We start from the raw sequence: 15,624 nt of genomic DNA, 5'->3' as shown, positions 1-15,624 counted from the left end.
TTCTGCTGCCTTTCCTTTCTGGATACAATATAATGGCTATGTACACTGGTCTGAACATCACTTACAAAATGTTCAGAGTCTGTACTTAAGGCATTATTTAATTACCTGTGTATCCATATTACCCTGCCTGGATTTTAAGTGAAAGTTATGAAAAATTTCTGATTTTTTTCTATTAGGATATTCTTTAAATATTTCATGGAAAAAGAATGCTACATTCAATGTTCCCATCAAACATAAGTCTATGCAATGAGGTGAAAAACCTACTGCTAATTGCAATAAGATTAGTGACTGTATTTTTGTCCATAATGTGAGGATGAGACACAATCACTCTGAATAGCTGCCAGAAAGATGCATTTTCAGCAGTTGCTTCATCCTTAGCAGGATGAATAAACAAGGAAAACAAAAGTAGAACAGAAAAGAATACATGTTTCTCACCAGAGAGTCCAGTCATGCCCACAGTAGGGCTGAACATTTCCCAAGTAGAATCCCAGAGACTGTGTGACTTCAACTAGGTTGGTGAAGTCCAGACTGATGCTGTTGAAAAGCACAGAGGTCATGATGATTTCATCAATTGCCCACACATCTTCTCCTTGTGAGGAGTGATATGGCTGCCACCATCTGAACTGAATGCCAATCTGCCTCGCATCTTCAGGCAGCTCCACTGAAATTATTCTGGAAGACAAAAAAAGTTATTATTGCCAGTTTTTGCTGTTTGTTGTAATTCCATGGGGATGTATTTTAGGGTAATTTTTCCTTACTGACCTTAAAAATAATGGAATAAATTCAGCCCACAAATACTGTAGCATCTGCTGGTATAGCTGCTACCAGTGACAGGGACAGGGGAATTGTTAGTTCTCTGGGTAATCAGTTCAGTTACTGAAAACCAGTCATGTGCAAAAGCAACCAGAAAGAGTTTCTACCAAATTTGTAAATTTTGCTTCCACTGTGGAGCTCTCAGTAAATTTAAAGGTGTAAATTAGTAAAGGAATGATCATCTGACAAGGATTTAAGAATTCCAGTTCCACTTTGTGAGACTCAGCGGGTTTTATCCTGATCTGAAGATATGCATCCTGTAAACATCTGCACTAGTTCCTGCACAGCATTGACATCATTCTAATGGTGCTCTTGTCCTAGAAGAACCCACCCCTGTAAATTGCCATAATCAGATGGAAAAGGTTCATCTTGACAGACAGCATGATTATGCGTAGTCTTTTTTAGCACTTCCTTTTTGTAGCTGTATAGAGATGCAACTGGAGGTGAGTCCCAGGTGCTTCTGGTATGCAAGGTCACCTGATTTGTCATGGCAGCTATGTCAACACACCTAGAATTGACAAACTGCAAAGAAAATTAAGAGTATTATCTAATTTCCAGGAGCAATTTTCATACACTGCAGCAGGGAGTATGCATTAATTGCCACAGCAATGACACCTCCTTGAAAGCTCCATAAATCACTAAGACCATGGTAGCCCACACAGCCATGTCAACTGTGAGACAGACTGGCAACAGGGACATGTGTCTCCATTGGGGTACAATTACTTGCTGGCAAAAGGGTTTTCAGCAAACTGATCATGTAGCTGATATTTTTCTTTCTCTCTTAGAGGAAATGTGAATAAAATGATAAATCAGGTAAACTGGAAGCATCTTCTTATACTCTAGCATCTTTTTTTTTTCAGAATTAAGGCTTTCTAAGCTGCCTGTTGTAATGTTTTGCTCTCTGCATATGAAAGGGTCTTGTGCCTGTGGCGCTCTTAGTGCAAAAGCCACACTCCTAAAAATGACTTGCTAGAACATCTTTGTAAAGAGTAGATTTATAATACTGTTGTTTAGTGTCACATTCATTTTAAAGAAGAATACATCAATCCATTAACCAGAAAAAAATCAAATAGCTTGGCTAAACAAGTGGGAAGCACTCAAAAAGTCTTGCCAGGCATTTCTAGCAGCTGCTCTTTGCCATCCGTAGACTGGAGAGAGAAGTGTGGAGGGACAGCCAGAGGTGACATGGCTGTGTCCCTGTGGCATGGGACGAGCACAGTACACACTTTATGGATGATGAGTACATTTCCTTTACATTCAAATAAACATGTTTAAATGACTTTGTACCCGTCTAAGACAAAGACCAAGCCCCACTGCTCTCTGGCACATGACTAAACCACAAGGGCTTCTTTTCTACCAAGGATTCCCTCATAAGAAGCAACTCTATAACCTTTTGGGTTAATTTTTTTAAGGCACAAATTATAAGAAATTTGTAGTGATGCTAAAAGGAAACATGTTTTTCTGCCATGCTTCAGGGGCATGAACCTGAGGAATGCTGGTACCCTGGCTGGGAGGAGCACTGTATCCAGTGGGTACTGTGAAGCACCTGGCACTTGTGTGAGCTAATGCTCTGCCATAATCCAGGGCATATTTCTCTGCTGGTGGCTGCCTCTGATGCTCGTATCTTCCCTTTCACTCTTACCTCTCATAAACTTGCCCACGTGGACACTAATTCTCACTGACAGTAATATACAGAAAATCCTAAATCATGACATACACCACTGATATATATCAGATGTTAAAATATTTAACACATGTTAAAATAGATTCCCCATCCCAGGGGAGTAAGCTAACACAGTTTAAAAACGTAGGTGTAAACCACCGTGTATGGCACATATGTTAGTATGCAGAACCTGACTACACCTCCAGTTGTAACAACTTCTCCTATCTGGCTTTAATTTGTTGAAGATAGATGGAGAGGGAGGGGGATTCCTGCTAATGACTTTCCCGCTGCAGAGAAGAAAAGTGTTCCTACTTACATTACCAGCCACCATTAGATTTCTTAAAAACCAGCTGGGAGACCTTTGCTCTGATCTCATTCTTTCAAGCTATGCGCATACCTAATATTGAAAAGCCACCGCTGCTCTGCTCAGAAGAAAAATGCAGCTGTCAAATGTTAGCAGATTAAATGCACCTTTCCAGAAGAACATTAAATGTGTAATTATTTTTTGTATGACTGAAGATTAATTAAATTCGTGGATACAGACTGATTGCCAAACTTTGCAGCAGTCCATCCATGTTACTAAAAATGCTGACATTTTCAGACAACATAATATGAAAAGGTGAAGCTTTCTTCATAATTATTGCCAGCATTAGCTTCAGGTTGGTATATCTGTCATTTTTTTATCTACCCAGAGTGGACTGAATATCTATCTATCTATCTATCTATCTATCTATCTATCTATCTATCTAATCTCCCATGGCAAATCTCTCTAACTTGTGTATATTGTACTTTGCTCTGTACCTTGTCGGAACAACAGGAATTGTGTTTCATACCTAACATCAAAAAGCAAAAAAGGTCTCTGGCATCTATGTAATTTATTACATTTATATCTTTAACTTCATTAAAATCAGTCACCAGGATATGTATTTTCCTTTTTGTTATAAAAATTTCATAGTGCTATATATTAAAAACCTTTAGGGAAATATAACTCCTACAGATGTAATCTTGAATCTAAGAATTAGAAACAGGGCCATATAAAATATATATGTGACTGTAATAAAGGCAGGCAAAGGAAACTTTGAAGAAGAGTTATAAGTGTTCCAGTCTGTAGCATCTTTCCTTTGGAAACATTTAGAACTTCAAAAATTAAGGTCTACAATACATTTCTACCAAATACAGCCCTCCTCTCAGATTTTTGAGTATTTCTTACAGCTTCCAGGAAATAATTTTAATGCTGCAAGGGTTTTGTGGTTTTTTTTCCATTAGGACATTCTTAATCACAGTTTGTATATTACAATTGCGTACTGAGTTATTGACAAGATGTGGAAATCTAATTTTTTTTTTAAGAAAGTGCTCATCTGAGCTCAATAAATATAAATAATGAAAGTTATGTGTACTTAAAGTGACTTGCAGGCTATTTACAGTCCCACCCCTGGGGCTGACTCAGATGTTTTGCTTGAATTCGGTAGAGAAGAAGACATAGGGCAACAGCCAGGTCAAAGCTACCCTTGGGCAGGAAATGGACCTGCTGGAATGAGTCCAGTGCTGCCACTGTCAGTTCTGCCTCTTCTGGGCCCCCTTGCAGAGCATCTCCTTTAATTGGCACTTACTGGCTTTGCTGCAGCACCCTGTGAAGGTGGATGTTGCCAGCTTTGAGTGGGTTTGCATAGATCCAGACCAGACTGTTCTGGGCTTTTGGTACAGCTGTGCTCATTGTGCATTTGCATTGCTCTACTAAATTTTGTGGATTGTGTCACAAACGTAACAGTAAGGAACACCTTCTCTAAATACAAGAGAGACATTCCTCTCTGATCTGACACCAAACATAGGTGCTGCTAGATAAGATGAGCTCTTTGTTCAACTTCTTTTTGATTTGTGCAGGCAGTCACCAGCAGGTTCTCCCAGAGCACCAAGCCCAGCCCAGGGCAGAGGCACAGCCATGAAGTCATGCAATTGCCTTCAGAGTGGGAGCAGGCACAGTTTCCCTGCTGACCTCAGAGATCCTCATGATCAGATTTTGTCTCAGCTGTCCTGTGCTGCCTGCAAACTCCTAATCCCAGAGGATGGTGTAGCGAGGGTATCTATGGCTTCAAAGTTACAAATAATTTATGTTAATTTTTCTTTACAAGTGGCTGCTTTCATGGGAAGAGACATGCCCCTACTTCCCACAAGCACACTCCTATCCCTCATTCCGCACTGCCTCAGCTTGTTCTGTTGTATCACCTGAGACTTGAAAGCCATTAAACCCATGTGCTCATTTTTATAGAATGACAAAATGGGAAGTGCCTAGAACAGCTGCAAAATTTTAAAGAAAGGTGGTAAGTTTCAGTGTGCAATAAAAACTCTTCATTCCCTCTTGCACCACGTACTCAGTCTCCACATTGCAGTGACCACCACAACCAGCATAACTGCATGTAAATAACACTCTTTGTAATATTTGTGCACATACCTTGGCTCGTGGTAGTTGAGATAAGAGTAGTGTTCCAGCAGTTTCCAGGTAATCCCATTGTCGTAGGAGTAGTGCAGCAGCACTCCTTCCCCGGGCTGGTCAGGCGCTTTGCAGGTGCTCAGCACCGACTTGCTGCCCAGACGTAGTGTGAACTGCAGGAACCTGCATCAGAATTACACAAATATTTGCAGGGTATAATTTTCATGGTGGGTATTTTGTTGCTTTTTGGTTTGGTTTGGTTTGGTTTTTTCCCCTAACCAGGTTGTTTTCAGATCTTCCTAATCTAGGCAAATTTTGATAAATATCTGTTATGGGCTTTTGTACGTGTGATTTGTTTTTATTGTCAAGTAATGCAATGTGGCACATATAGTTAAAAAAATGCCAATCACTACTGCATTTAATTATTTATTAGGCACTGAAGGGGAGGGAGAGATAGTGAATGGATCTAATCAGTTGCCACAAGCTGTCAAATAAACACAACCTTATAAATAATTAATTAGCACTTGGCTTTGACACTCAGGTTTGATATTAACATTTCATATTTTCCATCCAAGCTGTACAATAACTTCCCTCCAGTCTGTTTTGGACTCTGTTGTTTACAAAGCAGAAGGAAAAAAGGCAAGGCTATGAAATCACCCTTAAAACATGGAACTAGGAGTTTTTTAAAGGCTTTTTTACCTGCTAAAACAACTGGCTTAATAATACACAAGGCTGTAGCTGTAAGGGGAGGGGCTCCCCAATTTCCTTGCCTCACACTGCTCCTCATTCCCTCTCACCTGGACTGGGAGCTGTCCAGGAAGGAAGTGATAAGCTGGCGTCTTCCATCCTTGTTGAAGACCAGGGCCTTGCCGCTGGCCAGGACCCCGCAGTCAAAGCTGACCTCGGCTCCGCGGATGGAGTAAAAGCTGTGGTAGGAGGAGAGGCGGGAACTGGCGAAGCTCTCGGAGATGAACATGGGGAAGGTCTGTGACGCCGTCTCACACGCTGGCCCTGAGAAGCCGGGGTCACACCTGCAGGTGAGGAAGGGTGAAAAGCACAGTTGGGGACCCACCTTTGGCTGCAGCTGGTTGTCAACCAACATGGTGGCTGCAGGTGTTCATAAACTGAGGATACCCACATGGTCCCTCTCAAATCTAAGGCCCAAGAATCTCTTTGAGCTTTACTTAGGTAAAGTGCATAGCCAATGATTCTTGTTAGCTAGTATTTACTTTTCGAATTAAAAAAAAAAATGTATTTATGAGCACCCCATGAATCTACACATAACACAATACAGAAATATTTTTATTAACTTTTGGAAAAAAACCCCTGGTGACATAATTACAGCTGCTCATATGTAAAATGACAAATTTACTTTTATCTGTAGCATACTAGATCTGATTACAAGAAATTAAGTTACAGAAGAGAATGCCTCATGGGTCACACTCTTGTTAATACCTAAATGTAGTTACACCAATATTTAGAATGTGCATACTGCTTTTGAGTAAGTACCTTTTTAATTTTTAGAGTGGAACCCTTCTAACAAGCCAGCCTATCAGAAAAAAGTGGAGTGCTGATCTTCTGTCCTTGAAGTATATTAGGTTATGGAATATTAGAACTATTAAAATTGTAATTCTTTCCCAACATTTAATACAAAAGTGATAAAGTGACGAATCACTTCTAAAACCAGTACAAAGTATGCATCACTGACATTTCAGTGTGCTCTGTAGCACATTTTAAGGTGAACTGGAAGTTAGACCTAAAGAAAATCATAAAAAAAAAGTATTAAACATGCTGCTGTTTAGAAAGATTTATCTTTAGCTTTCCAGTGAGCTTTATGAATTCTGAGGGTTATGCTAGTTTTATATTTAGTCATCTAAAAGAGCAAGGACTGAAATGAAAATCACTTCAACTTTCACACCACCAAGTGAACTATGTGACAGAAATTGAACATGTGTACTGAATTATAACACTTACTTGCAACCATTTCTAGTACACTGTCCTCGCCCTGAGCAGAATTTGAGGCAAGATGGACCAATATAAACTGCAGAGAAGAGAAATCAGTTAAATGGAGGGTTATGCTACCTGATCAACAGAGTATGATGAATACAGAAAGAATACAGATCTGATCATACAGTTATTGTATTTATCTTAATCCCATTACCTGGAAAAGGTCTATGAAAGGATAGAATGCATTTGACAGTGTCAAGGATAGTCAGGGATAATTTATTATCTAATGTGTCATGTCTGGCTCAAGTACTAGTACTGTTTTAATTACCAAGCCTGTGAATGAGATCAAATAATTTTGTAGGCATTGACCTTTTTCTTCATTCTTCATTGACATTCCTTTCAGCTTAGTTTGGAGATGCAATCCTATCTATGTATTGGTCATGTCACTGCTTCTCTCATTGAAATCTACATCCTTTACTTCACTGGGGAATAAGAACCTGCCCTGGTATGTCTTAAGTAACTGTTAATTATCATACTCTTTCACTCATTCTTTTAAATGGAACAAAGCTCCACATCCTATGTGCCCAAAAATACACCAGACTGGTTTTACTCTTTTGCTTCATCTTCCTCCAATGATTTCTAATCAACAGTGTTGATATTTTGTGAAAAATACAAAGGATGGAAAGATGAGCAAATCTCAGTATAATCTCTTGCACTACAATAAAGAAAAGTCATAAGTTGTGGGCAATATCATTTCAATACAACATGCTAAAAGGCCTTAACCATGAACAATGTCATATTCTCTGTTGAAGAATGCCTATTACTTGGCGTTATCCACTTGCATCGTGACATTGGGAAGAAATAGCCACCAATTTGAAATATTCTATAAGAAGCAGTACTTTTTCCTTTTCCTAGTTTTATAATGTTGCCCATCAAAGCAGGATGTCAGCTCGCCCCAGCAGACACACTCTAAATCCTTGTTAGCTGCTCCCTATAACTTAGTCCTCATCAGATTTCATGTGATTTCTAGATTTTCTCACTTCTCAGGGTGCAAAAATTCTGTTCTGTCTGTTTGATTTATTTGTGTCTTTTGAGGCCTTTTGAGGGGGTGGTAAAAGTAGAAGGGTTAAAGATGTAATGATGTCATTCAAAATGAAAAAACTTTACGGAAATTGGCATTTTTCCAGAGTTTCTAAAAGATGGCCAGATTCCAGATTTCATTTAAAACTTAATTCACATAGGAAACAGTTGTGAAGCTAAAAGTCAGAGTGCCAAATCTTTGAAAATTTTCCTCTCTTCAAGAATTTGCAAGGCTTGCCAATATTTATGAGTTTTTCCCTACAATACAGTGTAAAGCTTCAGTGTCACAAGTATTTAACAAAGGAGGCATTCAAAACCTCAGAAATACATCTTTAAGACTTGATTCCTATATCATGGTTCTGCACCTCAAATTCAGAGCAGGCACTTTCTAGCCAGATTTTTTGAGATGGTGCACACAGGAGCATGCAGCATCCTTTCATGGAGTTGTACTTTGTTCTATAAGCAAAGGTTGTGCAGATAAATGAATTGTCAAATGATTTTCAAAATCTTGTTTTGTTCTATTGTAAGGAATTGGTATCCTTGGACTGATTTCATCTTGCTGTGGTTTCTGTGAACCCCTCGTGAGTGTCTCCAACACTTAGAGTCTGCATTTTGTGAGATAGCAACTCATCTTTGCAGATACTCACAGACATCTTATGTTTATACACCTATCTTTTCCCTTAATTTTATTTTCTTTTTGATGTATATCATATCCCTAAAGAGAAGCATTAATACCATATCCAGAATGTCAAGATGATGCTACTTCCGATTATGATTAAGAGAACACTTTTCATTTTTTTTAATGACAAAATTTCCTTTATGACATCTCCTTAACAGCTCCAAGATTTTATTTTCAAAACTAGGCATCAATCTATTTTAAGAATTCTCCAAAATGTAACTATTTACTTTTCCTAGGCACCATATCAAACCTTACTGGGAATCACTACAAAATTTCACAGGCTATTGTACATCACTGTGAATCTCTAACTTACGTATTTCACGCCTCTAGCCAAACAAATTCAGGATATAGTTTACTTCATTCCAAATCATTTAGGGCTAACAAGAAAGCTAAAAAAATTTGCAGTTACTCTTAGTTAGCCCTTTCAATGATACTTATTTCTTCATTTCATACATTTTATCCTGTGTTCCTAAATACCTTTTCTGTCCTTTAAAGTATTTCTTTTTAATTCTGGTCCTGGTTATCCTCCGCAATAAGTCATATAAATATAAATTCCTCCGTGTTCTTCACATCCATTTAAAGAAAAGGTATGTGAAAAATAATTTTCTAAGAGAACAGTTCCCTGAAACAGATGGTACTTTTCCCTGAAAATACGGTAAACAATGTAAAGGTTTGTCAGTGTTTTGTAGCAGCATTGCTTGAAGATGGTCTTCCATGTCCAGAAGCAAAAATACGTTCCAGATGCTGCAGTTGTTGCTCAGGCTGGTGCAGTTCCACACAGCCAGTGTGGAACCTATTTATGCAATTAGGACTCAGCAGACAGAAGAAATGTTATACTAAGCCCCTGCCACCAATATTTTTTCCTGGAAAGCATTCAAATAAAAGAAAAAAAAAAAAAAAAGAAAGATACTCTACTAGACCATTGTCTTTTCTGATGGCAGAATCTCTCTCTAGCTTCAAAATGCACCTGCTACCAAATGCAACTAAGCAGAACAGGAATTTAACAAACTGTAAATCCATTGACTGGTGATTGTGGAAAATATGTTTACTTGGAGCAGCATATAAAATTTACTTTTCTGATGTGTCATGATGATAAGAATACTAACTATTATCGATTGCCCACATATTTCCAAGGATTGGTCCTGTTTGTCTCCATCGAATCCTGGTGTCACTTGTCAGTGCGGCATTGGGAAGGGGAATAGTTATTCGGTTCCACCTGAAATACATACAACACAAACTCTAGCATTTTACACTGATAGTTACTTTAAGCAACTATATATTTTGCAGATATGTTTATGTATTCTGGAAGCTTTGTGAGAAGCTTTAATTTTAACATCTGCTCAAATGAAGCTTAAATTCATGGCAGCTCTAGAAAATACAAAGTAAAAGAAGAACACAGCCTGTATTTTCATGCAATATATGAAAGTTAGTTATTATGTTATAAAACTCAGCGATTCATGTAGGAATTCATGAAATTGGCAAAGACCATAACCTCGTTTGCTATAGTGACTTTTCCATCACATTGAATATCACCTAAACTGAACCTTCAGCAGGACTGAACTCTGTTTGGTGGAAACCCTCGGGGGGTGAGAAGAGTAGTCCAGAGGATTTGGCCTGCTGCAGTCTGGGCCATCATTCTCTATCATTCACGGAGGCTGCACTTCCTGCACACACCAGGAGTAATGTTCCTATGAAAACTGGATGAGAGTAGGGGCTGTGTGTCATCAGATTACAGCAATGCTATTTATTTTGTAAGTCTTATGGAAGTTGGGATACACAGGGATTTTGTGCTATGCAGCAAGACGCCACAGTTCATTTTTCAGTGAGAACGGCAGAGAAGAGACTTAGAGCTGAGAAGGGCTGATACAAGAAAGTGACACTAACAACCATCTCCATCAGCAGAAGTACAGAGGATGTGCTTCACTGTAACCCAGTACTGGGATTCTGCGTGAGTAAATGTGTCTGGGGATGTAAATACAGCTTTGAGTGGTGTTTTTTCTGACTAAGAAGAAAATTTCTGTGGCTTTGACATGGTACAAGTTTTCTTCTTATTGTCAACATGCTGTCCAAAGGTGGATTATTGGATTTTTTAAAATTTGTCGTTATCATAAAAAAATTATTATTTTACCACAGAAGCAGCCCCATACATTTCAAGTTTCATTACTGGGTAGCCAGTGAGCCCAGAACACTCCTTCCTCACTGTCCCCAGCGAATCAAAAATGAATGATGACACAGAGTTGCGTGCTTTGCTGCTTTCCTCTGCCACCTACAATTCACTTCTCTAGTCTTGCACCCCTGTTTTGCAGAGAACACTCACCCGCTGTAGTTTTCAGAGGCATAGATGGTACTGTGGGGCAGGTGGGGCCCAGCACAGATCTCAGGCAAACACTCCATGTGGAGCAGTGACCATGAGCGGCCATGGTTGGTTGAAAACTCCAAGCTGACACTGGTAACACATTGAAGGAAAGAAATGAGAAAGACACCATGAGGGTACCTGGCATAGATCTCAATGCACAAGAACTAACATTGAGAAACCACCAAATCTGCTATTTCTAATAACTCTTGAGGAAATAGGAAATAATTTTAAGCGGACTTTGAATACAAAAAATCCGGCAAATGCAAACACGAGACAAAGTCTCATGAGTGTTTAAAACCTCAAAGGTTTATAGACTGAGGATTGCCTGAAGACAGAGTTCTTGTTTGGTCACCATCTAGCTAGTGTTTTTATGGAGCTGCTGTTAAATAAACTGCATTACGTTTATATTTCATACTGAAATAGTTTCAGATATGAGGAGAAAACCTGGATTGATCAGAGCTAGACAGCATCATGAGAGCACAGGACACCTATAGCTGCCAGATATTACATCTGCAGAAGGTGGTGAAAGACCACTAGCTGTTCATGCACTGGCTGGCTCTTTCCTGGGTTAAAAACCCCAAAATTGTTTACAACCTATGAGTATAAGGAAATTCTCAGATGCCTTACACTCTGAAGACCTTGAAAAAGTAATATAGAAAGTGCTTGATTTACTACAGATTTAGTATTGTACTGAATTACTCTTGTAATTTCCTCCATATAATTAGCTTGTAATATTCTGTTTTATTTTAAGTAATGTCAGTAGGACATTATAAAAGTCATAATTCATCTCTTCAATATTAAATTGTTTGATCTGAATTTTTCTTTTTATGATAATTTGCTGACAGTATTACTGTATTTAAATGTATCATCACTGTGATATTGTGTCTATTAAAACAGTTTATGGAGGTTTTGACTAATTTATTTCAGGTTTAGCTGTAGAGATACCTTAGAGGGTCATTTTTACTGCATATATTCAGTATAAGTCTCTCACATCTGCAGTAATGAACGCATTATGAATAATGCTGAAGACTGGGAGATATGAAGTGCTGCAGTATTTGGGAAATACAAATAGGGAAAATGGTGATCTAATGCTTCTTTAGTTATGGAGAAGCTCACTTCTCCTTCAGAAATAGTTTAATGAAGGAAGAATATTACTCTTTCAAAATATATACTAATCTCCATCAGAAAACAGACTGAGAACAGGGCCTTTATATAACATGTTTACTGGCCAGGAGTGTTTACACTTTTCATGTAGGAAAATGTTGCTGCCTTCTCTTCCTATCAAATAAAAGCGCAGTGCCTTGATTTTTGCTTCCACTTGAATTCTGCTACCCTGCATGGATGCAAGAACTGTCAGTGTAAATGGAGCTCTTTCCAGCTGGAAGTAGATGCCATGGGACACAAATAAAAGCACTTACGATCAGTTACTTTAAACTCTCAACTCTGCAAAATATAAAGTAACTTAATCCTCATAAAATACCAAGATAAATATTTGCATGTGTCTATAAGGAAAGAGGGGCAGTGGGCAGTTTGGTTTTGGGTTCCCTGTTTGAAGAAGGATATTAAAGATTTTGAGAGTGGAGTAAAGGATGAGCAAAATGTCCATGGCTTTGAGCACTAAGCTAGGGTGGGCTGAGGAGCTGGCTTGCTAAGCCTGGTGAGGTGGGGTGAGCTACAGCATCCTGTGATGCTGCAGAGTGCACTCACAAGGAAATCAGAGTCAAACTCTCCTCAATAGTGTCACAGACACACCACAAAGGACAATAATCATAAAGACATGTCTTCATAGTTTTGTATTGTACATTAAGAAACACTTTTTCAATTGAGCAGGTCACTCAGAGAGGTAGCACAGCATCCATCCATGAAGATTTTTCAAGTCAGGGACAGGCAGAGCCATGTCTGACCTGCCCAGTAACAATCCCCCCTGCAGCAGCAGGTTTCATCACATAACCCGTGTAGGTCCCTTCCAACCAACATTTCTATGATTCTACAAAACATGGAGCCTAAAATGACTCCCTTCTCTCCCTTTCCCCATGGAAAAATTCACGCTGAATGTCCTGAAGAAGTAAAGCCAGCAAAAGAGTTCTGTGATCAGCCTACAGACAGTGAGACCCTCACACTGATGGTCATTAAGATGAGGGTCATTTACCACCAGTCTTACAAGAATTAGATATTCTTGTGGCATCAGTAATCTTGGAGAGGTCAGCAGTGCAGCTTTCTGCTGCTGCCTTTAATGCTTTCCTCCTTACACAGTATTAAGAAGTAAATCTCATATCCATTAGAAACAAGCAAAAGTCACTCTGAAATCATGAGCATATTTCAGAATTATGGGCTAAGAAAAGCAAGTTTTGACCTGGAAAGCTATTAAATGACTCTTTATTGCACGTGAGGTACATAAATCTGGGCCTGTAAAGATCAGGAGAAACATTAGCTTTTGAGCAGCTTATATTTGTCATTATTAGTGGGATCCCTTCTTATTGAAAAAAGATTTCCAAATCCTCATATAGATTTTGTAAACCAAAATATACTAGAAAGCTGATAATCAAAAGAATTATTTTGCCAGTTTTACCTGTTACCAGGTTGATAAGTTCCACAACCCAAATTGATGGAAAACTGGATCATGTGAGTCACCGAGGAAGGGAGCACCGGAAGGACGTGGAAGTAATCCACAGCCCAGACATTCCTGTTGTGGCCTTGGTGACTCTTTTGCTTCAGGCAAAATTTGGTTGCAGGAGTCTGCAGGTCTGGACTAATGACAACAGAAACCAAAGATGGCACCTTTAAAAGAAATTAAATAAGACTTAAGTTAAAAAGGTCACAAGGTACCATTAAAAAGAACAAAGACACTAATTGTGCTGGACCAAATGTGCTATTCTCTCTCCTTCCTTCATTTTGTTAGCTTTTTTAGCCACCTTTTTCAACACATGATCCCAAATGAAATAATTTACTATTATGTGCACAGGTGTTAACACCCTGGATACCAGTGATGCTTATCACCTCAGAGGGATAGGATTGTTTGGCTGTAAAGCCACAGAAGAAAAGACTGTACCTTCTGTGTTCTGAAAAGGGCAAGTTTATGTTGTCAGTTTCAGCTGGGAAGGGAAGATGATGTTTGTCCTGGAGCCTTACAGCTCCCAGAAGCTAAGGCAGGGTAGTGGCATGTCTACTCTGGATACGTGAGAATGGAGTAACAGCAGGAGTTCACAGGCATAAGTGGGGAGGATGTTATGTTGCTGAAATAAATGAAAGCACTGCTTTACAAAGCTTTGCCTTTGTCCTAAAGCAATGAAATTAGAACTTTATTATGTCAGAAGAGGATGTCAGCTTTAAAACTGCTTGTTTTAAAAAACTTCCACAATGAATTCCATGTAATTTCAGATCCTATCTCTCCCCAAGTTCCCTAATTAATATTTTATTATTTCACAATTACAATTTCCTTAGCTTTACGAAAGTTCTACCCTGTCTTTCACACAGAAGCAGGCAAGGAGGGAAGCCACGCACAATGAAACAATGCAAGTGACTCAACCAAACTCAGGCCAAACGCTATTGTAAACACTTGGTTTCTAAGTGCTAAAGTTACAGACAAAATGCTCACAGACCTGTGCTTGAAAACAGCTGCATCTTTACCACCACATTTCCCTCACAATATGTAAGCACACTGCACTTCAATATCTAGTGTATCCATATGCACATGTGCGAAATACCAAATTTTGCCTGTTTTACAGCAGCAGAACAAGGAGACCTCAGGGCTGGGTTATTCAGGGTGGACATGGTCTAAGTGCTCCCTTGCCCTAGACAGGAAGGATCCTGAAGGCAAGTTCAAGGTCTTTATTGTCCTGCCTGAGGGTGGTGGATGTGGTTGGAAGGCGGCTGCACTTTGGGCAGAGGAGATGCTGCCTGTGCAGTCTGCCTGCAGCCACCTCCCACAGCTGAGTCCACCAGTCCCCACTGAGTCCCCACTGAGTCTGCACCACTGCAGACCCTCTCCCAGCCACTGACACCACCAGGACTCCCAGCCACTGACACCACCACGACTGACCCTCTCAGGACCCCGCTCCTCAGTATCACACTGTGGCTAGAACAAGCTTGAGTGGAAAAAGGAGTAATTTTTTGTGAGGAGATGTTACCACTGAAGTTTTCAGCTGATAACTGACAATTTTTGCCCATTGCTTGCTTGCCTGCTTCCCCAGTCCTGGCCAACAGTGCACAGTTCTGCCTGGGGCTGGAGTGACCAGCAGTAACTGCAGAGCTGTGCTGCAAAGGCACCTGATTGCTCCTGGGTCTGCACATGTGTTTGGAAGGTCATGTTTGAGTGTCCCTGTGGAATTCAACACACAATATTCCTGTGATGGCTTGAAAAGAGAATGGTCTATCCATCCCATCCACCTGCTTCGTTCACGATGACTTACCTTGTAAGCAGCATAGGTCAGGGTATCAAGAGGTATGTGTTCCCTCCTGCCTTCAGTCTTGGCATACAGTATGACATCATTTTCATGGGATTCTCCAGAATCACAAGTTCCCCCTGTACAACACACATTTGAGTGAGAAAAAAATTAATTGAAGCCCTTGTTATTGGAAAGTGGAATCATATATGCAGCCATAATTATGAAAATAATTACAATCAGATGCTATTTAACTTGGGATCTGAAACAAAAGAA

At 39.5% G+C, this 15,624-nt stretch overlaps 1 protein-coding gene across 2 annotated transcripts in view; it reads right to left on the bottom strand.

The window, feature by feature from the left end:
- RELN (reelin) overlaps positions 1-15,624 on the bottom strand; it is a 275,922-nt gene that overhangs the window by 91,658 nt on the left and 168,640 nt on the right. For both annotated transcript variants that reach the window (XM_048300517.1, XM_048300518.1), the window contains exons 13-20: positions 15,376-15,488; positions 13,536-13,744; positions 10,928-11,056; positions 9,717-9,826; positions 6,879-6,945; positions 5,702-5,935; positions 4,926-5,087; positions 436-672 (exon numbers count right to left, since the gene is read on the bottom strand). In XM_048300517.1, the coding sequence (XP_048156474.1) occupies positions 436-672; positions 4,926-5,087; positions 5,702-5,935; positions 6,879-6,945; positions 9,717-9,826; positions 10,928-11,056; positions 13,536-13,744; positions 15,376-15,488 (1,261 nt within the window). The remainder of the gene's footprint in view (positions 1-435; positions 673-4,925; positions 5,088-5,701; positions 5,936-6,878; positions 6,946-9,716; positions 9,827-10,927; positions 11,057-13,535; positions 13,745-15,375; positions 15,489-15,624) is intronic.

Source organism: Corvus hawaiiensis, chromosome 4 (genome assembly GCF_020740725.1).
Source record: "Corvus hawaiiensis isolate bCorHaw1 chromosome 4, bCorHaw1.pri.cur, whole genome shotgun sequence".
NCBI lineage: Eukaryota > Metazoa > Chordata > Aves > Passeriformes > Corvidae > Corvus > Corvus hawaiiensis.
The sequence above is the reverse complement of the archived record's forward strand: the minus strand, read 5'-3'. Positions and strand labels throughout refer to the sequence as shown.